Genomic DNA, 24,090 nt, shown 5'->3' on the forward strand with positions numbered 1-24,090 from the left:
CAGAGATGAAACAAGTTCTCTTACATAAATTGTACCTATTTATCTGCAGTCTTCTCTACATCCGTTGAAAGTTTATAGGCTTGTCTGAGAGTCCAGAAAAAAATGGGGCGGAAACCTGAAGTTACATTCTGCAGAGCTCAGTGAGGACAGCACACAGAAACAGAGCTGAGGATGTCAATCAGCTGAAGGTCCCTACCCTGTCACCACCATTTTTCTCTTGGTATCAGAAAAAATTGTCAGAAGTGATTAATGCTGATAGCAGAGGAACAAAGCAGCAGAAAGAAATGACACTTAGTGCTTTTAATTGAGACAAGTACACGAGAAAGATATGCTTTGTTCATATTTTATGTGTGAGGTTTACAAAAAGGCCAACACTCTCTTGTTTCGTATTTGCCTGATGCTCAGCCATTCAGCTCTATATAAATTTAGGTAGGCATGGCACTGTATACAGTGGCCAAACAGTGGAAGCAACATTAGGCCACATCAGTCCATTTTTGTAGTAGGAGAGTGTTCCTATCACAAACCTGCAAAACATGGGTGCTGGATGCTCTTCTGAATATAGTAGACCTTTTTATTTCCAAAAATGTAAATGTGGTGGTACCCCACAGCATCAACTTGTTTTTTAAATGCACGCCTACTACATTTCCCCCTCTATTTACCCTGACTATTAAACAACCAAAAAGTGCAACACTGTGTGTAGATGTTAATTATCACTTCCTTTTGTGTATAGAAATATCTGCTGTGTGACAGTCCCCCCAAAATCATAAAGTGCAAAGAAATAGAATAGAGTATTAGCCAGCCAGCAGCAGTCCAATCAATACAGCACTGGAATGTGAGCTGGCACACCTACGTCATCGCATACAGTGCAGGACACCTGGTGGCTTCTGGTCCTGCATTGTACCTGATCACATTGGTAGGAGGGTTGGCAACAATAGTAGTTGGAGACCAGAAGAGATACTTCAGGGGACTGGACATCCTAACCAGAACAGGCGATGGGAAGGAATATTGCGGGACCTTAGAATAAGGTAAATAGACCATTTTACCTCCACTAGGAAGAAAATGATCATTAAATATTTTATCAGCTGGGGGAGGGTCACTTTAAAAAAAAACTTGGAGTTGGGCTTTAATTTTGTTACACTAAAGTTTTGTACACACATTCAACAGGGCTGAATGAAAAAAACTGACAGCTCAGGAGGAACCGCTATACTTACTATCCAACATTAGTACAGCGATCTCCCCTGCTGTTCTATTCTATGTGTTTTGACAGGACCCCCCCCCCGCCAGAACACTCTGGTCAGTGATCTCAGCCATTGGCCAACTTCTGTCGGACAAACTCCAGTACACAAGGGCCAAATGTCAGATGGTTTCTATCGAAACCGCCGATGCCGCCCGACATTCGGCCCATGTGTACTAGGCTTTAACTCTCATCAAAGGGGAAAAAAGTACCAATCTGCCTCACATGGCTTTATCCTTCATAGCATCTGTTTACTTAAGTGCCTGTCTGCTTTAGGCTCCATTCGCACTTGTACTACTCCAAAGTTGCATGACTGTGCAGTGCACCTTTTGATGCAAATTTGACATAACTTTGGTGCAACTTTGGATGCGTGTGACTCGTCCCTCTGCAAAATCAGACCCACTGTTGCATGTAAAACATTCAGGTACAACTTTCATGCAACTTTTGAGGGTTAACATTGAAATCTAAGGGCTTCAATTTGCATGAAAGTCGGACCAAAGTAGTGCGTGAACTACTTTTAAGTCACTACCACTTTAAGTCACACATATATGAATGGTTATCATTGGAAAACATTAGGTATGACTTGCTATGCGACTTTGATGTCCAAATTTGTATGACAAGTTGCATAAGTGTGAATGGAGTTTTCATAGTGAACCTCCGTTTTTCATTGGAATAGTAACCACTTGCTTGGTAGCAGACTCCACAAGGAGTTTCATCTTGCTCATGCTCCTCTGCTGCTTCAATTCATAGCCCAAAAACATCTTCTTTGAAGAACTTTGACAAAGTTGCTGCTTAGAGCTATGTAATCTCCAACTGTCCCCACGTAAGAATACCCAAGCCTGGCAGTTTACTGTAGAAAAAAACAGGATTGTCGCTTGCTTCCCCGTACCTGGAAATACAAGGTTTATGATGATGAGTTGCAGTGACAGACTGAGAGGAGTGTAAATTTCTTGCGGTGACTACTATCAAGTGAACCTGTTACTTTGCCTTCTTTCACAAGCCAAACACGTCCCTAGAAAACACAGGTGCTGGATGCTCTTCTGACTATAGTAGATCTCTTTATTTCCCAAACATGTAAATGTAACGTTACCCTATAAGATAAACTATTTTTTTAACTGCACTCTTATCCAGCATTTTTCCCTTTATACTGGGTGCTAGTTTTTACTTTCCACATGAAAGTCATAGGAAGGACAGGTGTGTTTGACATCTGAACTGCAATTGACAGCCTGCCATCACCTTCCCTGTGTTGTGGCAGAGGACAGGTGGTAACACCCAACAGAATACCTAGGTCTCTGAAGACAGGCTGGAGCCTTTGCTCAAAAATTATGCACTGATTGTTTGTAAGCTAGATAGTTTTTGGCAGTATATATTTATAACCATTGTAAAAGTAAAGCGATTATCCATCACAACCTCACTGACTTTATCTTTCAAATTGAGCAAGCAATCTGGACTTTATATTGACTTTCTTGTACTTGACTTGTAGTTTATAGTAAAGTGTGCACCTGGGCAAAAAAATCCATGCTTGTTTTGCCATGTTTTTTTACTTTGAAAACATTTTAAGTACAGAAAAAAATGTCTTTATCCTGCCAGAAAACTAGTGAGCTCCTAACTTACCCTGCATAAGTTATCTTTCTGGACTACAGAACGCCTCCCCATTATCAGAGTAGTCCAGCAGGGGAGAACATGGCAGGGCTGACAACATTGCTTAGAATTGCAGTACAGCAGTCACTATGTTGTCAGCTCAAACAAAAAGTTAGGAGCTCACTGGATTTCTGGCATATTACTCTTTAAAAAAAAAAAAAGAGTAATAAAACAGTGAAATATGCATGTATTGCACAAATGTACTGAACGTTTTTGTTGTTGTTGCTCATTTTTCCATAAACATACCTTTTAACTCTTTTTCAGTGTAGTAAAACATTAAACTCAAAATCTAAAACTATATTTCAACTTGCCAATCCTTAAATGGGATGACTGCATTCATTTTGTTTCTTACCTGGTGATCAAGCCAGTAACACACTAGCTGTCTTATGCCCTGTACACACGACCGGTTTTGCCATCGGAATAAACTCCGAAGGTTTCTCTGACAGAATTCCATTCTAGCGGTCTTGCCTACACACGGTCAACCCAAAGTCCGACCAAAGTCTGACCGTCCAGAACGTGGTGACGTACAACACTTATGACGAGACTAGAAAAAGGAAGTTCAATAGCCAGTAGCCAATAGCTTCCATCTCGTACTTGCTTCAGAGATTGCGTCATTTTTGGTACGTCGGAACAGCATACAGACGATCGGTTTTCCCGATAGGAATTGGTTCCGTCGGAAATATTTAGAACATGTTCCATTTCTAGGTCCGTCAGAATTTTCGAAAACAAAAGTCCGATGAGGCCTACACACGATCAGAATAGACGAAAAGCTTCTGTCTGATTTTTTCTGTCAGACATTCCGCTCGTGTGTACGCGGCTTTAGGCTATCTCCGCACTGGATGGAGAAGCAATGGAGACACCTTTTGGACAGCAGCAGGGTCAATCTGGGAAGAGGGTAGTGTTTAGATGCACAAGCGGATTTAGATGGACTTGGCTAACATATTAAAACTGAACTCCAGCTAATACATTTTAGGCAACTAAAGCAAATTTTTTTTTTCCTTTTGGGATAAAGGTTTTACATAAAGGAATACAAGCTGATCTACAATGACCCTGTCAGTGTCGGTGAATAGTTTGTCTGAACCCTCTAATTTTCTCTTTGGATAGCTTGGTCTATTAAAGGAAGCTAAAAAATAACAGACTTAAGTCGGCCATAGATGGTTTGAATCTCGGCTGGTTCAGCAAGTACTGGCCAAGGTTCAAACCATCTATGGGCAGGCTGATTGTACCGATCGACTTGGTTACAACCAGCATGGCTGGATCATCACCAGGTGAAAAAAAGGGGAAAAGAGCCCAAAAAAATAAATGAATGCAGCTACCACATATAAGGATTGGTAAGCTGCAATAAAAATGTCAACACCCACAACTGATCATCTTGGCTATACTTTTCAAGCTTTAAAGTAACGTGGGTACAATATCTTGTCTTTACTCTTAAAAACATCTTTGGTAAATCTTACAGTTAGACTCGCTGTCATACTTTGAAAACAACAAAGCTGTGTGGGGCTCCGCCCACATACCAGCTTCATTCATTTATGCCGCGTACACACGGTCGGACTTTTCGTCTACAAAAGTCCAACGGACGCCGACGGACTAAAGCTGGCTGGTAATCCGATCGTGTGTGGGCTTCTCCGGACTTTCAGCAGACTTTTTCAGCCTCAAATCCGACGGACTTTAGATTTGAAACATGCTTCAAATCTTTACGTCGTAACTACGACGGACCCCGAAATCCGCTCGTCTGTGTGCTAGTCCGACGGACAAAAACCCATGCTAGGGCAGCTATTGGCTACTGGCTATGAACTTCCTTATTTTAGTCCGGTGTACGTCATCACGTACGAATCCGTCGGACTTTTGTGTGGTCGTGTGTAGGCAAGTCCGTTCGTTAGAAAGTCTGCTGCAAGTCCGCCGAAAGTCCGCAGGAAGTCTGTCGGACAGGCTGTCGGACTTTTGTAGACGAAAAGTCCGACCGTGTGTACGCGGCATTACAGTTTCCTTTGAATGAATGGACTACAAGTACTGTCTACCATTGTGGCAGATGACAGCTTGTAGTTCTCAATGAACTGTCAGGGTGCTGGTTAATGCTCTCATAGTTCCTCGATCTTTCTTCTCTCAAGCAACTGTCTGCCCATGGGAGATGGGGGCAGAAAGATATCCTGAGTGTCTGCAGGAGCCTGACATTGAACTTGCAATCTGTTGATCACAGGTCAAAATGCTTTACAGGCCCCTAAAAAAAAAAAAAAAAAAAAATCATTATTGCACATTCTTATACCAGCAAAAAAAATTGCATTTATTTTTTAAAGGTGAATTTATCCTATACTTGTAGGTTTCCTCCTGTGCTTCTTTGCACTCTGGCTTCCTTTCAAACTACACACCATGAGGGTAATTTACTAAGACTGAAGCGGACAGAATCCAGAGCAGCTGTGAATGGCAAATAATTAACTTTCAGCTTTTATATCCAAACCTCAAATGAGCAAGTTGAAGATAGAAACTGGTTGGTTATTATGCACAGCTGCTTCAGCCTCTGTCTGCTCCAGTTTTAGTAAATTCCCCCCTATGTGTTTTGGTGAGCTGTAGCACAGGTGCGTTGCCACATACAGTGCCTCAGTGTTGCATTAACATGCAATAAAATGCATTTTATGTTACTGCAGTGTATATCTGTGAAGCCACATGCTTTCTTTGGAGTAAACATGCAAATGTGAAAGACAGACCCCAAGATTTGCATACTTGTCCCATGTCAATGCTGCTGGAAGCATTGAAGCTGTTTGACTAGCATGACCTCCTGGCAAATAGCATTTTCAAAAGAGGTCAGCAGTGTTATCCTCCATGTTCTCTTAGGCTCGAGTCACACCTATGCATGTTGCTTTTGAGCGTTTTTGGAGTTTTTTTTTTCATGCTAGCAGCGTTTTTGTAGCGTTTTTACAGCGTTTTTGATGCGTTTTTGCCACGTTTTGCGTTTTTTTTTTTTTTTACAGTTTTTTTTTTTGACTGTATACAGTCAAAAAAAAAAAAACGGCAAAAACGCTGTAAAAACGGTGCACTTGTGTTTTTGATGCTTGTCCATTGACTTCCATTACATGCAAAATGCTGCATTTTGCATGAAAAAAAGTCCCTGACCGTTTCCAAAAATGCAGAGCTACAAAAAGGCATTGATGTGAACATGTTCCATAGGAACCCATGTTAAAAAATTCCCATGCATGTCTGCAAAATGCATCAAAAAACGCGCTAGTGTGAATGGAGCCTTATTCAGGTTTCCTTTTAGAGTCGTTCACACTTTCATTCTTGAGCAGTGTGTTAATGCGAGTCGTCACCTGATACCATGCGTTGTGTTAAGGCAGTCTATTCATTTTTGAATGGGCTGGACAAAAAAGTCAATGCAGCATTTTTCCCCATGCATCGCACCACAACGCACGGTAGTGAGTTTGTGCATCATGGTATGCTGCAATGCATGTGTGATGGCGTGCCATTCAGATGGAACAAAATGGTAAGTTGCATATTAATGCACCGCATCACAAAGGTATGTTTTAATCCTGACAGTAATTTTGTGACATTTAGGAAAGAAATCAAATGATTTTTATTTTTGTAGATGACTAAATTAATGTATCTTCTTTTTTTTCATTTTTTTTTTTTTTTTTTTTTTTTTTTTTTAGAAAGAAGAGGGAAGTGGCGAAAAACGTCCAAGAGGACGCCCCAGAAAATGGGTAGGTGTACTGTGAAATGTTTATTGCTAATTGGAAAGCTTGAAAGCCAAGATTCGTGTTCTATGGGGCAGAATTATGCATTTTGTGAATGGTATTTCATACTTGTTTTCCTGTGATTTTAGTGGCTCTTGAGGCAAATATTTTCCTTTTGCAGCAGATTTGTAGTTCCAGCACTTGAATTTTCAGGGACGTTTAGGGATGGAACACGTGTGAAGAGCTGTTAGGAATGTGAATGCTGTGTCTACAGTTCCCCAGGCCTACAAGCAAAAGTTTACCATTTCTTTAGGCACACAAGGAGAGTTCAGGAGCCTATATTTTGGATACTGTACATTTATATTTTAATACTCAAAAAAAAAAAAAAAAAAGTGTGCTATCTCTTTAAATATAATAATCCACATACACATAAATGAGGAAAAGTCTACTAAAGTGACGTTCAAATTCATTGTAAATAATCATAATCCCGTGCTAATCCCAAAAGAAGCCAGTGTTGTGTATCGACGCCACCAGGATACGCACACTTTTTACCTGAAAGATTGGATCTCGGGCAAATGAATTCAGCTGACACACAGATATACATGCATGAGCATCATGGGAAATTTAGTTCCAAAACATCTGGGGTGCCAAGGTTCGCCATCACTGTCCTATACTATCATCACATTTGTTCTGTGGATCCACCAAGCTGGTTCCCCTTACGTTCCACATCAGCATTAAAATTGGTAAGTATTTATATAAAAGAGGAAGAACAAAACTTCCACAGGCGTGCGCAATAACTACATTGGCCATAAGCTCTACCCAACATGTTATTTATAATTAATAGGATTATTTATAATTAATATGAACATCACTTGTAGAGGATTTATTTCATTTTATATAGTGGACTTTATTGGATTTTTTCCCTCATCTATATGTATGTGGATTGCTTGATTATTATATTTAAAGAGCTAGTCAACCTATTTTTTGAGTAGTGTCAGGTATATTCTGTATCCAGATATTGTTTGTGTGCAGCTGTCATTTTCAGAATTTTTTTTTTTTTTTACATTTATATTATACTTTAAAGTGAAACATGGGAGCTCCCTCTTCTGACTTTATCCTAAAGATTCAATCTATAGGGTTGTCATCCTTATCCTTGCATCGTTAGTCACTTACCTGGGACAAGCAGTCCCTGGAGTTTGTACCTTCAAAGGCAGTGGCAGCTTTTGTGCTTCTAGTGCTTCTGTATTGGTTTGAAACCCACAGACAAATACTAAACTCTCTTCAATCACTGATGGAAATGATTGCAAGATAATACACATTTTCATACTGATTTTAGGATTATACAGTTTCTATATCAGTGGTTCTCAACTCCGGTCCTCGGGACGCACTAACAGGCCAGAATTTAAGTATTTGGGGAGATGCAGACTAGAATACTGCAATCACTGAGCAGCAAATGATATCACCTGTGATGTTTTTCAGTTATCTTGCAAACCTGGCCTGTTAGTGGGTCCCGAGGACAGTAGTTGAGAACCACTGTTCTATATTCTTCTATATTATTATTATTATTTCATAATAATTGTGTGTTTGTGGCATTGCTAAATGAGTCATCTATTGTCCTACTACCAAGCTACTGCCATGGCCAAGGGCTCAGTACTGAACAGAATTCACCGATCACTTGTGGCAATAGTAGTTGTTGAACTTTTGCTGTTAAATGTCAGTTTACAGTACATAAGTTATCACTAGTGGCTAGCAGCTTTGGGTCCTGGGTTTGTCTCTCACAGGGGACCCTATCTGCATTGAGTTTGTATATGTTTCATGTTTATATAGATCTCCTCTAGCTTGCAGATCATAAAAAAACTTAGTGGTAGGATAACTGAGAATTGAGCAGATTGTTCTAGAGCTGTGATGGGCACCTTAGTTTGTAAGCTCCTTTGGGGGCAGGGGCTAAAATGGATGGTTCTATGTACTTTGTAAAGCACTGTATAACATGTTGGTGCTTTATATACAAAATGTATGTAAAAATGGTGTTGTAATGGAGGAGGGTTGGATGAGATACACAGTTTGATTATTGCATTTGAACGTTTTGGTGTATTTTGGATGTGCCATGCTTCCTGAAACTACTTATATTTTCCTTCCTTTCATTCCCCCACCACCCTGATTGCCTATGAGTGTAGAGAAAAATACTTAAGGATACAAAACTCCCCATTGCATTAAATGGAGATTGCGGTGGGCTAGTGCAGGACCCAACAGTGATATGCCCATGAAATGCCTATGTTGCCAAGGTGTAAGGGCTAATGCAAACTGCAGCTCAAAGATGCTCCAACAGGCATTTGAGCTTTTTTGAGCTTTTATTTTTCTCTGCCTGAAAACTCCCCTCCATGTTAGCCAATGTGTCCATGCACACTATAGATGTTTTCAGGAGCTTACTGGCAGAAAAAAACACCCAGAAGGTTTGTTTTTTTTTTTCTGCCTGTAAGCTCCTATGCCTGTAAGCTCCTGAAAAACCTATAGTGTGCATGGACACATTGACTAATACGGAGAGTAGTTTCCAGGAAAAGGAAAATAAAAGCTCAAAAAAGCTCAAACGCCCATAGGAGCCCTCTTCTTTGAGGTTCTTTGAGCTAAAGTGGGTATGAGCCCTAACAAACCATGTGAAGCACTCAAAACTATTGTTGGCCCTAACGGAATCTATGATGAAGCCAAATAACTTTCCGATGGAGGCTGTCATTTTGTGACTCACAACCTGAATGTTAATTCCAGTGCAGTGAATCATCCATTCAGTATTTCTGTGAGTGAGATAATTGACTTAGAAACTGCCTACTAGTCCCAAGACAGACAATATAAGCTTCCAGCAGACAGGTGTTTTGCTCTTCCTTTTTTTTTCAAAAACTTAATTCTTTTATTAAACTAAACAAGGCAACAACCGTTTTTCATTGCACTCATAAAGCTAACCACTGCTACATTAGGCTTCTTCCAGGTGCAGTTTTAAGTTTACCTGTACAGTGGAAGAAGACTACTGGTCCAAGCCACATTATTGGTGGTAGGCACCATAAGGCACCCATACATACCTTTTTTGTTGTTGCTCTAAAAAGTGATAATTTACAGACATCCCCTTGACTCACAATGCTTGGGACTGGAATCAATGTGCTCTTGCATGTTAAAATCATGTCGGTGTGGTTATGTGGAGCTCCCTGATTACTCTGGCCTCAGGATAGGATGATCTAGCATTGAGTATTGCATTGTGGGGTGTGCAGAGTGCCTATCTTCTGCTACCATTAAATGATATGCCTTAAATTTTAGGGTGCTTCCGAGCATTTTCTGAAGTATGCTAGGTGCTGGGATCCTACAAAGCCTAAACCGATCTACCATTTTTGTTCCACCTTCATATAAGTTTACTTTAAAATATTAAAGAAAGAAAAAAATGTTTTGTTCATGGTGAAATGCTACTTCTTTAATAATGAAACTAATTATATTACAGCTGAACTACAGACATTCACAAATATAGTAATACCCCCCCCCCGGCAACAGCTGATGAAAGATTTAATGCTTGTTTTGTTTTAGAGAGTAAGATAACAGAGTAATAGCCAACCAGTGGTCTAAATCTTTTCCCTGCAGCACTGAAATGTAAGTGGGCACTCCTACCACTCCTACATCATCACATACAGGGCCAGTGGTGACCTCTGGTCCTGCTTTGTACATGATCACAGTGGCAAGGGAGATGGCAACAATACTAGTTGGAGACCAGAAAGAAAGAAAGGCACGGGGGGCCCAGACATCCCAACTAGAACAGGTGTTGGGAAGGAAGACAGTGGGGCCTTAAAATAAGGTAATACTAGATGTAGTTGATTTCAATTGTCTAATGTAACTATTAGGTAAATCGTAAGCATTAAATAGCTTAGCAGCTGAGGGGAGGGTCATTTTAATTATTTTGTGAATGCTCGGAGTTGGTCTTTAAACCACCCAAAGTAACATTATTTGCAGGTTTTTTTTTCCTGGGAGAGAGTACCTTGTTCTGACCGGTACCCACTCCTTCCTTATTTCTCACCTAGGCAAGAGCTGCAAAAGTTTGGATATGCCGCATGTCCCAAGAGGCTGCAGGACCAGTCTAAAAGCACAGCACAATCTCACACATAGCACAGTGGGGAGTCAGCTGTGAAACAGGAAGTCACAGTTGGCTTTCCACAGCCAAGATGGCGGTGTGAAAGATCCGAAGACTGGTGAAAAAAAACTGACTGATTAAAAGTCTGCAGATAGATACAATATTTGTAGCTGCTAACTTATTTTTTTTAAATGAGTGTAGTTCCACTTGAAGAGCATGTCTGCTTTGTAGCAAATCTATTGTTTGACTGGAATAGTAACTATTTGCTTGATAGCAGAATTCACAAGGAGTCTCTTCTTTCCCACTCTCCTCTGCTGCTTCCATTCATAACCCACAAACATTTCTGTGACTTTTATAAAGTTACTTGCTTACAGCTATACAAGCTTCAACTGTCCCCATGTGAGAGTACTCAAGCCTGGCATTTAACTGCTCTGGTACTGCTTTGTGGAAAAAACAGAGGGTTGTCTTATCTACAGCCTTCCCTCTAGCCTGCATTCACACCTCAGTAGAGTGTTAGCATTTAGAAGCATTTTGAAGCACGTTTTGTTCAGGAAGATTTCAGGTGTATTACAGACATTATGAAGGTATTTTTGCTTGTGTATCAAGCTTCAGGAGTTTGTCCCTGGGCTGGACGAGGGATGGAGAGCAGTTCTACAGGAGAGGAGGAATTCTTCACGAAGAATGTGTGTTTCGTGCGCTGTTACAGGCACTCCCATTTGGGTCTATGGGATCAAAAATCCCTGAACACAGTAAAAAAAAAAAGTTAAACGTTTTTGAGCATAGGGTGTAGAGCGTAGGGTGACTGGGCATATAAGTGTGAACAGGGACAGAATGGAATTCTGTATAGTCAGGTGTAGGGAAACTAGCAGAAAAAAACTAAAGTGTTAATAGGGGCTTAACTTTAACCACTTTGTCCCGCGACGTACCCATGTTTTGAATACCTGTCGCATGCCTATTGCTGTCACAAAGGATGTTTACATTCCTCGTAAAAGCAATAAAAGTGATAAAAAAAACCCCATAAAGCAACAGTGTAAAAACGTAAAGAAAAATCAAATGAATTAGTAATTTTAAGAAAGTGCTCCTATTCTCCCGTGCTCGCGCACAAAGGCGAATGGGCGTGTCAGTCCTGCACGCATGCAAACAGTGATCGTCCCACACATGAAGTTTAACCACTAATGTCAGATCATAGACAATAATTCTAGCACCAGACCTCCTCTTTAAATCTACAGTGGTAACCTGTAAAGGCTTTAAAAACGTCGGCTATGGATAGTAAAATTTACATAGTTTTTCGCTGTTGCAGGGGCGTGCGCAGTTTTAAAGCGTGACATATTTGGTATTTACTCGACGTGACATCATCATCTTTCATATTTTACAAAAAAAGTGTGTATTGTATTGTGGTGTTTTCCATTTAAATCCAAAAAAGTGTATTTTTTCCCAAAAAATTGCGTTTGCAAAAACCGCTGCATAAACACCGTGTGACATAAAAAATTGCAAAACCTACCAATTTATTCTCTAGGGCCTCTGCTTTAAAAAAATCTATAATGTTTGGGAGTTCTAATTTTCTAGCAAAAAAAAAAATGATTGTTACATGTTAACAAAAAGTACTAAAAAAAGGCCTGGACCGGAGGGGGTTAATAATTATGAGGCTACGCAGGAAGGTATTTGGCTGGGCCAATTGATTCTTCTCTTTTATCTTTTACTTTGCCACTTTTACCTTCTTTCTCATTCTTTTATGGAGTTGTTGCTCTCTACCTTGCTCAAAACAGATTGAGATTGTCCGTGTTACCTCAATATTGGCAATGAATAGATCGATGTGACACAAACACTGATATAATGAATAAACTATCCACTTGTTCTGTTTGCCCTGGGATATAACAAGTGTATAGTATCAGGGAGTTTATGACCTGTGCATCAATAGGGGTTATTAACATTGTTAGGTGCCTGTTTTAGAAACTATATGTGGGGTAAACAAAATGAGAAGTGAGAGTTCACGTTTTGGAACATTTTTTGAGGCCTTACAAGGTAATGATAAACATCCCCTACCCAGACATTATAAAGAGTTCCAGAATAGGCATTTGAAAGGGACTCGTTTCTGGGGAATAGAATCTGTAAAACCAGATTGGAGAGGTGGTACTTTTATTTTAAAAATGTGAATCCAAATGCTAAATGCAGATGGACTAAACATCAACGTTGAGCTTTTTGCATTTGATTTGTTCTAAAAATAAATAAATAAATAAATATATATATATATATATATATATATATATATATATATATATATATATATATATATATATATATATATATATATATATATATATATATATAATTCTTTAGATTGATTGATGACGTTTATTATGGATTCAATGTTTTGATGATACAGTAGAAGGGGGATTTTAAATTTTATCTGGGTGACTAAGGTTTAGGAAATCTGGGTGAGTGGGGATGAGAGCATTTTTAGAGTGTTTCTCCCTTCAATAGCCTCCACCAATCAAAACATGTCAAAATTAGGCTGCAGGTGATGTCATCAGGGTAGGAGAGGCACCTCTTGTTTTTACATTTGGCTGGATCAGCTGTCATACCGCAACTTATTGGAATGTCCACGACTGGGACCCCAATGAAGATTTAGCGCTCTTTTTCCATTACTCCAGCATTCCGCTTTATTCACTGCTTCCCAGGTGTCAGCCGCTACACCTATGCTGTATACTCTGCAGGACTACAGAGCAGATCATCTAGCTGCACTGATGCTGGCGACCTCTGTGAGTAAAGCCACGTACACACAATCTGATTGTTGGCAGGGGATTGTGTGATGACATATTGTTGGCTTAAAATCCGACCATTAGTACGCTCCTTCAGACAATTGTTGTCCAACTTTCGGCCAACAAATGTTGGATGGCAGGCTAGTAAATTTTCGGCGGACAACGGTCCACATGCTGGTAATCAATGCTCATCAAATACGAGATTAGCAGAAGGTGCCCAAAGGGTTTGTTGGCTGACAATTGTGTGCCATTAGTATGCAAGACAAGATCCAGGCACATGCCCTTTTGACAAAAGTCTGACGCTCTGTTGGCCAACAATCTGATCGTGTGTACCAGGCTTTAATGTTACATGCTTAGTTTTATGACTGAGCTTGATTAGATATATTTTATCTATTTTTGTTTAGTGTAAGCACTAGGTTATTTATAACGCATCTTCAATAACAACTTGCTAGTCCATCTTCATGGATTCAATTTAGACCCTTTTTATAAATCTTTAGCAATGTAGAAGAAAAATTGTGCAAGGTTTTGTATACTTTATAAAAAAAATAAACTAAACGAAACTATTAAAATAAAAACGGGATTGTCACTTGTTCCCTCATGTCTGGAAATTCCAGGTTTATGATAAGCGTTAGCATTTGTGGCAGCGACATAGTAAGGAAGAGATAAATATCAATCATTGTGGTGCCCACTATCAAACAAACCAGGTACTTTGCCTAGTATGTTAATTTGTTTTTTTATAGTTTCAAAGTACTGCATTAATTGTCTCTACATCTGTTATTAAAGTAGATACATATGCTTTTACCAGATGTCCATCAGACTTTATATCCGCTTTCTAGAGAACCAGTGGCATCTGACTTTAAGTTGACCCCTATTCTCCTTCAACATTTGGCCAGAGTATTTCAGGTAAACCCATTGTAGCATGATGTGGATTGACATAGGTCTCTGCACTGGAGCGTTTTGTTGGCTGCTTGCATTGTCTTTGCTGTGGTTTTTCTTGCTTTGCGCTTCTGTCTTTTGAGCTGTTTCCAGGTCCTAAGTTGCATTGTGCGGAAAATTAGGATGACCCCGGTCCTTGCAGATGATTTTTCAAATGGGTCAAGCAAGTGATCAACTGGAGTCTGTACTAGAGGTCCCTGCTGTTTTAGGCCTGGTACACAAGTACTTGTTTAATACTTTATGAACCACGCTGGAACTGTGCATTGTCAAAGTAATATCGCTTAATAATCCTTGGTCCTAAATAGAAAATCAATTATAGTGATTTATTGACTTTTTTGCACAGAGCAAATCATGGGTACTGCAATTTATAAAGCATTTGACAGCATCAAACAGCTTTCTTGGAGCCCTTGTAACATGTGTCAGCCCAGAAGTGTGGAATAAAGTTCCTAAAGTGGACCTATCAACAGCTTTTCCAAGTCTGCATGTAAACAATTCCTGACATGTTACAACAATATAATTTCCAAAAGCCGTTCCTTACCACAAAAAGCAGTTCTTGGCCTTTAGTGACTTTGCCTAGGCTGAGATGATGTCACCAGTCTGCTGCAGGCAGGAGAAAGCATTTTCTCTGTCCTCTTTCCTCCAGTGATCAGACTGCAATATTGTAATGCCTGCTGACGTGTTTAACAAAAAAACAAACCCAAACAAAATAATTCTCTGCATCTATGTCAGGTTTCTATGGACAGAGTAAGGCCTCAATACAGCCATCTTCATCAAGGGCCCAAAAATGCCACCCGCTTCTCCTACTCTCAATTCTCAACCTTGGCCCGATCCCAACATGACTATCCTAGAGGATGCAGAAACAGAAGAGCATGAAAAAGATATTGAGGCAGTACTGGAGTTAGCTGTGGAAGATTTTTCTTCTCCATATTGTCACTCTATTGAAGAGGGAATGTCACGTACCTGACCAGAGACTGAAATAACGAGGTAGGCCTCTCTTGTATCTCCAGCTCAGGTCCCACTGAAGATGGAACAGAGGGTACCGAGGGACAGGAGAAACACTAGTGTTGGCAGGTGTTGATAGGAATGCTTACAGCGGGTGAAGCAGTCCCGGGCAGGCCGGCAGAACATCAGGTCAGGAACAGTAGTTTGTGCACAGAGAGCCAGCCAAAGTTATTGGGGCACTCTGCATGAGCTGCAGGTTTCAGAGGCGAGGCTTATCAGAGCTCCCAGCAGACTTGAGACAGGAACTCACTGTGGTGAGCAGAGCTGATACAGATGACAGCCAGGTAGGCACTTGAACCAGATGTGGGAACAGAGCCAGGAACAGAAGAGTGGTCACAGGGATAGCCGAGGTCAGCAGCAGGTGGGCAGCAAGGTACAGAATCATAAGGCAAGATGTGGTCGGGAACGGAGCTAGGTTCGGGAACTGGCAACAAGGCAGAATCCGGACCCAAGTTCAGGTTAGAGGCAAGACGGGTCAGTAACAAGGCTACTTGCAGAGTAGTAGCAGGACACAGAATAGCTGAAAGACCAGTCAGCACTTAAACATGAGCATGTGCATCCTTAAATAGCCCGTCTGATACCAACATGCAGTGCGTGCCTATGCATATGTGCATGCCTGTTCACTATTCTGTTAGGAATTCTGCAAGCATGCAAATTTTTGTGAGCCAAACGTCTGATAGACATTCTCTGTCAGGGACCTTCACACAACATGCTTGATCATGTTAAAAAGCTCATTGCTTCTGTCCAAGACGCCTTGGCATTGTGCAGCCTGAATGTCCTCTGTCTCACCATGCCCTTTTGGGTACAAAGAGACCTGCAAAACATTCCCTGTCTATGAAAAGATAGAATGTGCCCTGTCTATAAGGACTGCCCAGATAGCAAGCAGTTGAGCTGCAAGTTTGAAAATTACTTGCTAAGCTATTGCTAGACTTTCCAGGCTTCACAAGTTTTTTGCACAATTGCAGCAAGTCTGCATTGCATGACTCCTGATCAACTTTCTTTACAAACATTCTGCAAGTCTGCTGCAAGTTCTGGTTTAGTTATGTTGGGCAATAGTCGTCCCACCACAGGGGTCACTGTGGCTGAATTTTCATGCTGTAGACTTGCAGAGCTCTTGCTGTAGACCCACCACTGCAACTTTGCTTTTGCTAGAGACTTGCCACGCAACGTTGCTACAAATTGAAAAAGTGTCAACTAGAACGTGTTTCAAGTGCTCTGCGAGTGTACAACTTGCCAGTGAAAATGTGCAGCAAGTTAGCAGACTTACAATTCAACACTGCCACAAATGTGTGGCAAGTTATCTTTGCGATCTGAGTGGGTCACTCCTGAAAGAATTTTTGCTTCCCTCAAAATCTTTGCTGAACGCCAAAAGAAAAAGAGTTCACCAAGAAGTGGGCTATTCTGTAGCTAATCCTGCTGTCTCTGTTCTGAACAAACCTCTCGCTATTTCTATTGAAGACGGCCTTCTTTCGAAGATTCTACCAAGTTTGAGGTGCACTTAAAGATTGTCTTTAATCTTGCAGGCCCAGACCTGTAACCAGCTCTTGCTGCAATTGCATGTCAAACTGCAGCTAACTAGAGTAAGATGGTGAACAACCTACATGACCCTGTATTACAAGTTCACGCATTACAACTTACATGGCAATTACAGTAATTGCTTTCTGCTTTCCTTTTTTGTGTGGATGCCCTAGAACATGTCGTGAGACAATTTTCCAGAATGGCTCTAATCTCCATTCACATGCACAGAATCTTATGGATAAAAGCTTGGACAGCTGAAGTTGCCTGTAAAAGGCCACTAACGCATATGCCTTTCCAATTAAGACATATGTTTGGTGAAACACTTGACCAGTTCACAAAACAGGTTACAGGTGGGAAGGTTTTCCTTCCACAGTGGAAGGTCCAGGCACTTCTTTTCGGTGCAAAGCTTGGCCCACTTAGGCAACCAAGCCTTCTTCACAAAGAAGGAGCAATCCCACTCCAAAATGAGGGGAGATGTCCGTTAGTCTGCATCTCTCTGGGTTACAGACATCCCAGACCCGTGGGTTCAATTGGTTGTTTCGGAGGGGTACAAAATACAGTTTAAAGCTCTACCACTTAACTGTTTAAATCAACCAAATACAGTCCCAAGGACAGTTATATTTACAGAATGCCCTAAACTACCTCTTGCCCCAGAGAATCACTGTGCCAGTAGCATCACTGGACAAGTTCAAAGGATTCTAGTCGAGCCTGTTCAGGGTACCAAAACCCAATGGGGTATTCGTACTATTCTGGATTTACAATCCCTCAATAAATTACTTTAAATTCTAAAATTTCACATGGAATATGCAAGGTCAGTAATTGCCTCTCTAAGTCAAAGGGAATACAAGGCATATGTGGACATCCAAGATTGTCTATTTTCACGTTCCCTTAACTTCCCTCTTCAGCATTTTCTGCCCTTCGCATTAGCAGACAACCACTTCCAGTTTGTCACACTTCCCTTTTGGCCTATACTCTGTTCCCAGAGTGTTCACACCTCACCTTTTCACCTCAACTTGCCCTTCTCAGAACTCCAGCTAAGTCACAGGCTGCCTAGATGAGCTTCTTCTGAAAGACTGGGAACAATTGGATGCTCCAGGCCTTCAGCTGGGTAATACATTTTTGCAAATCTGTACTCTTTCCTTCCCTTCACATTAAATATTTGGGTCTGGTTCTGGACACATACTGAGCAAGACTCCAGCTTGAGGATTGAGATTCAAGAGACATCCCATGTTAAGATTCACCATGAGAGTTCTTGACCTAATGGTAGCCTCCGTCATAGCAGTACCATTTACCCAATTCAAGAACTCTACAACAAAACCTCTCCATCATTGATTGATGGATACAAAACCTGATTGCAAGAGCTTATATTCTCAAAGGGAAATCTGCTGCTCCTCCTCCCCCCTGTACTTTTATGTACCCATTCCACCAGAGTGGTGAGCATTTCCTGGGCATTTCAGCCCCAAGCCTCTTTAGCCCAGATGTGTAAGGCCACCACTGGGTCTTCTGTTCATACTTTTTCCAAGTTTAATAGGTGGACGTCTGTTCTTTTGCTGATGCACCTTTTGGTCACAAGGTTCTGGCAGCAGCCCTGAGATTGGGTCTTCTGACCCTCATTTGGGCCTGTTAGCACAGCTCAGTTTGCCTCATTGTTGCACTTCCTTTCTATTCATTGCTTGGGGATGTCCCATGATGTATGAATACTCTGCCTGTGTCCTGTATTGTACTATTCAATATCTTGCAGTGCATTACAGGACACCGTCCACCCTCTCTTACATTCCTGGGTTTACTTTGCATTGCTTGATACAAAGCTGAGGACTCGCGGAGTGGGATGGGGGCTATAGGGAAGCCGGGGGCATGCCCTAAAGCTTTGCCAGTGTCCAATCATCTGAAGGTGAAGGTGTATAACCCATGGTGTAGGAATACTCTGCCCATGTCCTGTACTGTACTCCAGGTAGCTAAAAATTCTTTTTTTTTTTTTTCTATCTATGATTAGGATTTTAATATTTTGGTTACTGTCTGTCTTATGCACTGGACAAACTGTGCTTAAAAGGTACCGCTAACCAAAACTTTTAATAATTTTGAATAGCTTATGGAAGTGTTACAATTTTAGAATTTTTTAAAAAGTAAAAAAAATAAATAAATAAAAAACAAAACAAAAAAAAATATATAATAAAATAATATATATTACTGTGCAAAAGTTTTAGGAAGGTGTGAAAAAAATGCTGTAAATTAGGAATTCTTTCAGAAAAAAAGCATTAAAGTTTATTTTTATTATCAATTAACAAAATGGAAAGTAAATGAACAGAAGAGAAATCCAAATCCAATCAATATTTGGTGTGACCACCCTTTGCCTTCAAAACATCTATTCTTCTAGGTACACTTGCACACAGTTTTTTGTAAGCAACTTGGCAGGTAGGTTATTCCAAACATCCTGGAGAACTAACCACAGACCCCAGACTCTGTGTTGAGATCAGGGCTCTGTGGGTGCCAAACCAGGACTCCTTGTTCTTCTTTAGGCTGAAGATACAGTTCTTAATGACATTGCCTGTATATTTGGGGTCATTTTCCTGCTGCAGAATACATTTGGGGCCAACCACACTCCTCCCTGATGAAATTGCATGACGGATAAGTATCAGCCTGTATTTCTTAGCATTGAGGACACCATTGATCCTGACCAAATCTCCAACTGCATTTGCAGAAATGCAGTCCCAAACTTGCAAGGAACCTCCACCATGCTTTACCATTGCACGCAGACCCTTATTATTGTAATAATCTCCAGCCCTTCGGCAAACAATTCGCCTCTTGCTACAGCCAAATATTTCAAAATTTGACTCGTCAGTCCAGAGCACCTGCTGCCATTTATCAATTCCTATGTTTTCGTGCATAGTTGAGCTACTTAGCCTTGTTTCCACATTGGAGGTATGGTTTTTTGGCTGCAATTGTTCGATGAAGACCACTTCTGGCCAGACTTCTTTAGACAGTAGATGGGTGTACCTCGATCTCACTGGTTTCCACAGGTTCCGTGCTGATAGCACTGCTGGGCCTCTTCTAATGTTGAAGGGAATTAAGCATGATGTGTCTTTCATCTGCTACATTAAGTTTCCTTGTCAAACCACTGCCTGAACAGCACATCTTGAAACCCCAGTCTGCTTTGAAATCTTTGCATGTCAGAGACCTTGCTAAAACAGTATACCTACCTTGTGTAGTTCAATGTCATCAAGAACCATCTTCAGTGTAAAGAAGAGCAAGGAGTCCTGGAAGTATTGGTTTGGCCCCACAGAGCTCTGATCTCAACATCATCGGACAAAGAGTTTGTTTTTACTGGAAATCCTTTTCTAAATCAGTAGTTCTCATCACGAGCATATTCTGACATGGCTTTGGCAACTTTATATTAAGGAACACATATCCCATCCTTATTTTGAGTCAATTATGCCAATATTTGAAAAAATGCATATCTGACAGATCTGATCATAAATGTTGGCTAAACACTGTTAAAATAATAATCTCAAATAGAAGCAAATTTTATTTTTGTAAAATGTTGAAGAAAAACTTACCTGGACAATTAAAAAGTTAATTCTATTGATCTAAATGTTTACTTGCATTTTGTTATACAAATGTTAGAAATTTACAGAAGATACAGATTTGCTGGAACTCCATACAGCATGGACCTGAGATAAAAATCTTTGAACAAAAAGTGTGTTTTATCATTAAACTTCAAAGCATTCCTGTTGTCCGTTTGTGAGATCTACTGCAAGGTCAGGTCACCTAAAACCCAATCATCTGTACTGTCGTCATTAAACACCAACTTCCAAAGTGTATGCGTGTTTTTTTTTTTCCTTTTCAAAATTTAAGCTTAAGGTCCCATACGCACAATGAGAATATCAGAAAAAAAAATTATACATTTGGAGCGATTTGTCTGAAAATCTGTTAGTACACAGCATTTGAGAGGCGATGATGCAAAAATATCTGAAGGGACAAGCACAAAAATAACAGAACAAATGATTTTCATGTAATTAGCAAAGTATTTGTATGAAAAATATGTCTTACAAGAATTTACATAACTTTAATAACCTGTTGGTTTTCAATATGAAACTAGCATGCAAAAAACCCCAAAAAATGATCATTTGCCCGATATTCTCATCGTGTGTACTTGGCTTAACACAGCTGCACACATTATTAATGCCTTTAGTGGTCCTGTACTTGTGTACTGTAATTAATTGTTGAGAGAAGTAAAACTGGGTGTACGCTAGTAGATTTTAGAATGAACATTCGTATGAATATTTGTATGAACATTTGTACAAAAAATGCTCTGTACATTTGACGTCTTGACAAATGTTGCTTAAAGTAGTTCAAAATTTTGTTTTTGCTTTTAATAGTTTAGGAAAGAATGGACTTTACCAAACCAAAAACACATATGTTGTTAGAAATTGATTCATTTTAGGAAAAATTTTCCTTCCTACTTTGAATTTCCTCTTGCTGTGGTTAAAATGAGTGTCAATTTGACCCCTCCTAAAGTTTAGAAAATTGAAACAATTGAGTAGGTCTGTACGAGAATATCTATCTATCTATCTATCTATCTAGATATATATATCTATCTATCGTATTTAGCACGCACCTTAATTTTAAGAGGGAAGTTTAAGGAGAAGAACTTTGAAGCAAAATAAGCAGCCTCTCTATTGCAGCCTGATCAGTGCCCATCTACAGCCTCGCCTTTGCCCATGAATGCAGCCTGCTTATTGCCCAATAATGCAGCCTGCTCAGTGCCCATCTGCAGCCTCACCATTGCCCAATAATGCAGCTGCTCAGTGCTCATCTGCAGCCTCAGCATTGCCCATCTTGCCCATCTATGTAGCCTGTTCAGTGCCCATCTATGTAGCCTTGTCGTTGCGCATCAATGCAGCCTCACCAGTTCCGGATTACACAGAGCCGGGATCTTCTGTGTACTCGGCGCTCGCAGTCGCACACAGTCCTGCCTCCTGGCACGGCTCCTATGATAGACAGAACACCGGTCCAATGCCAGGACATGTGACGTCTATGCTAGGAGCCATGCCAGGAGGCAGGATTGTGAATGACTGCGAACGCCGTATACACAGGAGATCTCGGCTCTGTGTTCCCGTGATACTCGTCCCCTCCTTCCCCTCTGAGGCAACCAGGTATCAATGTATAACACGCACCCCCTGATTTCCCCGCTATTTTTAGGGGGAAAAAGTGTGTGTTATACAGGGTGTGTATATGCAGTTGTGCTCATTTTATACCCTGGCAGAATTTATGATTTCTTGGCCATTTTTCAGAGAATATGAATGATAACACAAAAACATTAATTTCACTCATGGTTAGTGTTTGGCTGAAGCCATTTATTATCAATCAACTGTGTTTACTCTTTTTAAATCATAATGACAACAGAAACTACCCAAATGACCCTGATCAAAAGTTTACATACCCTGGTGATTTTGGCCTGATAACATGCACACAAGTTGACACAAAGGGGTTTGAATGGATATTAAAGGTAACCATCCTCACCTGTGATCTGTTTGCTTGTAATTGTGTGTGTATAAAAGGTCAATGAGTTTCTGGACTCCTGACAGACCCTTGCATCTTTCAACCGGAGGCTTTTTGGGTATGTAAACTTTTGATCAGGGTCATTCGGGTAGTTTCTGTTGTCATTATGATTTAAAAAGAGTAAACACAGTTGATTGATAATAAATGGCTCCAGCCAAACACTAACCATGAGTGAAAGAAAAGTTTCTATGTTATTCATATTCTTTGAAAAATGGCCAAGAAATCATAAATTCTGCCAGGGTATGTAAACTTATGAGCACAACTGTGTATGTGTGTATATGTATGTGTGTATATATATATATATATATATATATATATATATATATATATTTATATATATTTAGAGGTCGACCGATATATCGGCCGATATTTAGTGTTTTTTACTTAATCGGCATCGGCCGATTGTGCTGATAAAAAAGGCCGATATAAGCACGACTTGCAAATGACTTCTGTAATAGAAGTCAATACAAGTTGCCTGTATTATAATGTGAAGCAACTTCTCCCCTATCTGGGCAGCCTGCCAAATCTGATAAAAAGAACCTGCAGGATACAATGTTTACACTTATGAATGAACTGAGCTCCCTGTGTAGAAGCTCTACGTTTAACCATTTAAAGACTAAATCTTTTCTGACACTTGTTGCTTACAAGTAAAAATCCTGTATTTTCTGCTAGAAAATCACTTGGAACCCCCAAACATTATATATATATATTTTTTTAGCAGAGACCCTAGGGAATAAAATAGCGGTTGTTGCAATATTTTATGTCACACGGTATTTGCACAGCGGTCTTTCAAACGCAATTTTTTTTTTTTTTAAATACACTAATAAATTTTAAAAAAAACTAAGCAGTAAAGTTAGCCCATTTTTTTTCGTCCAAAAGTTTTGATTACACTTTGTGTATTTATTTTCAAGATATAGTTTTTTTTTTAGTTTTTTTTTTTTTTAATCTAAATTATACATACAAGTGAACTGCTTGGAGGTTTGTTTTGTTTAATAAATGTTTAAATGTAAAAAATTTTCTGTATCACTTAAGGTTGCTTTCACACTGCAGCGGGCATACGTTGACGGTAAAACGCTGCTAGTTTTAGCGGCGCTTTACCGTCATTTTAGCGGCGCTATTCGACTGCTAGCGGGGCGCTTATAAGCCAGCTAGCAGCCGAGGAAGGGGTTAAATGCGCCCCTGAAGCACCGCTGCCGAAACGCTTTGCAGGCGCTTTGGCAGCGGTGCGCATTCATTTCAATGGGCAGGAGTGGTGGTATACACCGCTCCAAAGATGCTGCTTGCAGGACTTTTTTTTTAACATCCTGCCAGCGCATCGCCTCAATGTGAAAGCACTCAGGATATCACACTGAGACTGCAGGGGAGCTGTTTTACAGGCACTTTACAAGTGCTATTTTTAGCCCAAAAGCGCCTGAAAAACGCCCCAGTGTGGAAGGGGTCTAACTGTTAAATTTTATGAGATGAAGGAAAAAAAAAAAAAAATCGGCCTAATATATCAGCCCCAAAAAATTGGCATCACATATCGGCCACCGCGATTTCTAAATATCGGCATCGACCAGAGAAAAACCCATATCGGTCGACCTCTAATATATATATATATATATATATATATATATATATATATATATATATATATGTGTATATAATGTGTATATAATGTGTGTGTGTGTGTGTGTA

The 24,090-nt window shown here is 40.1% G+C and overlaps 1 protein-coding gene across 3 annotated transcripts in view; it reads left to right on the forward strand.

Moving 5' to 3' along the window:
* Positions 1–24,090, forward strand: part of HMGA2 (high mobility group AT-hook 2) — a 136,390-nt gene that overhangs the window by 19,512 nt on the left and 92,788 nt on the right. For all 3 annotated transcript variants that reach the window (XM_073620132.1, XM_073620133.1, XM_073620130.1), the window contains exon 3: positions 6,517–6,567. In XM_073620132.1, coding sequence (XP_073476233.1) covers positions 6,517–6,567 — 51 coding nt within the window. The remainder of the gene's footprint in view (positions 1–6,516; positions 6,568–24,090) is intronic.

Source organism: Aquarana catesbeiana, linkage group LG03 (assembly GCF_042186555.1).
Source record: "Aquarana catesbeiana isolate 2022-GZ linkage group LG03, ASM4218655v1, whole genome shotgun sequence".
Classification (NCBI taxonomy): Eukaryota; Metazoa; Chordata; class Amphibia; order Anura; family Ranidae; genus Aquarana; species Aquarana catesbeiana.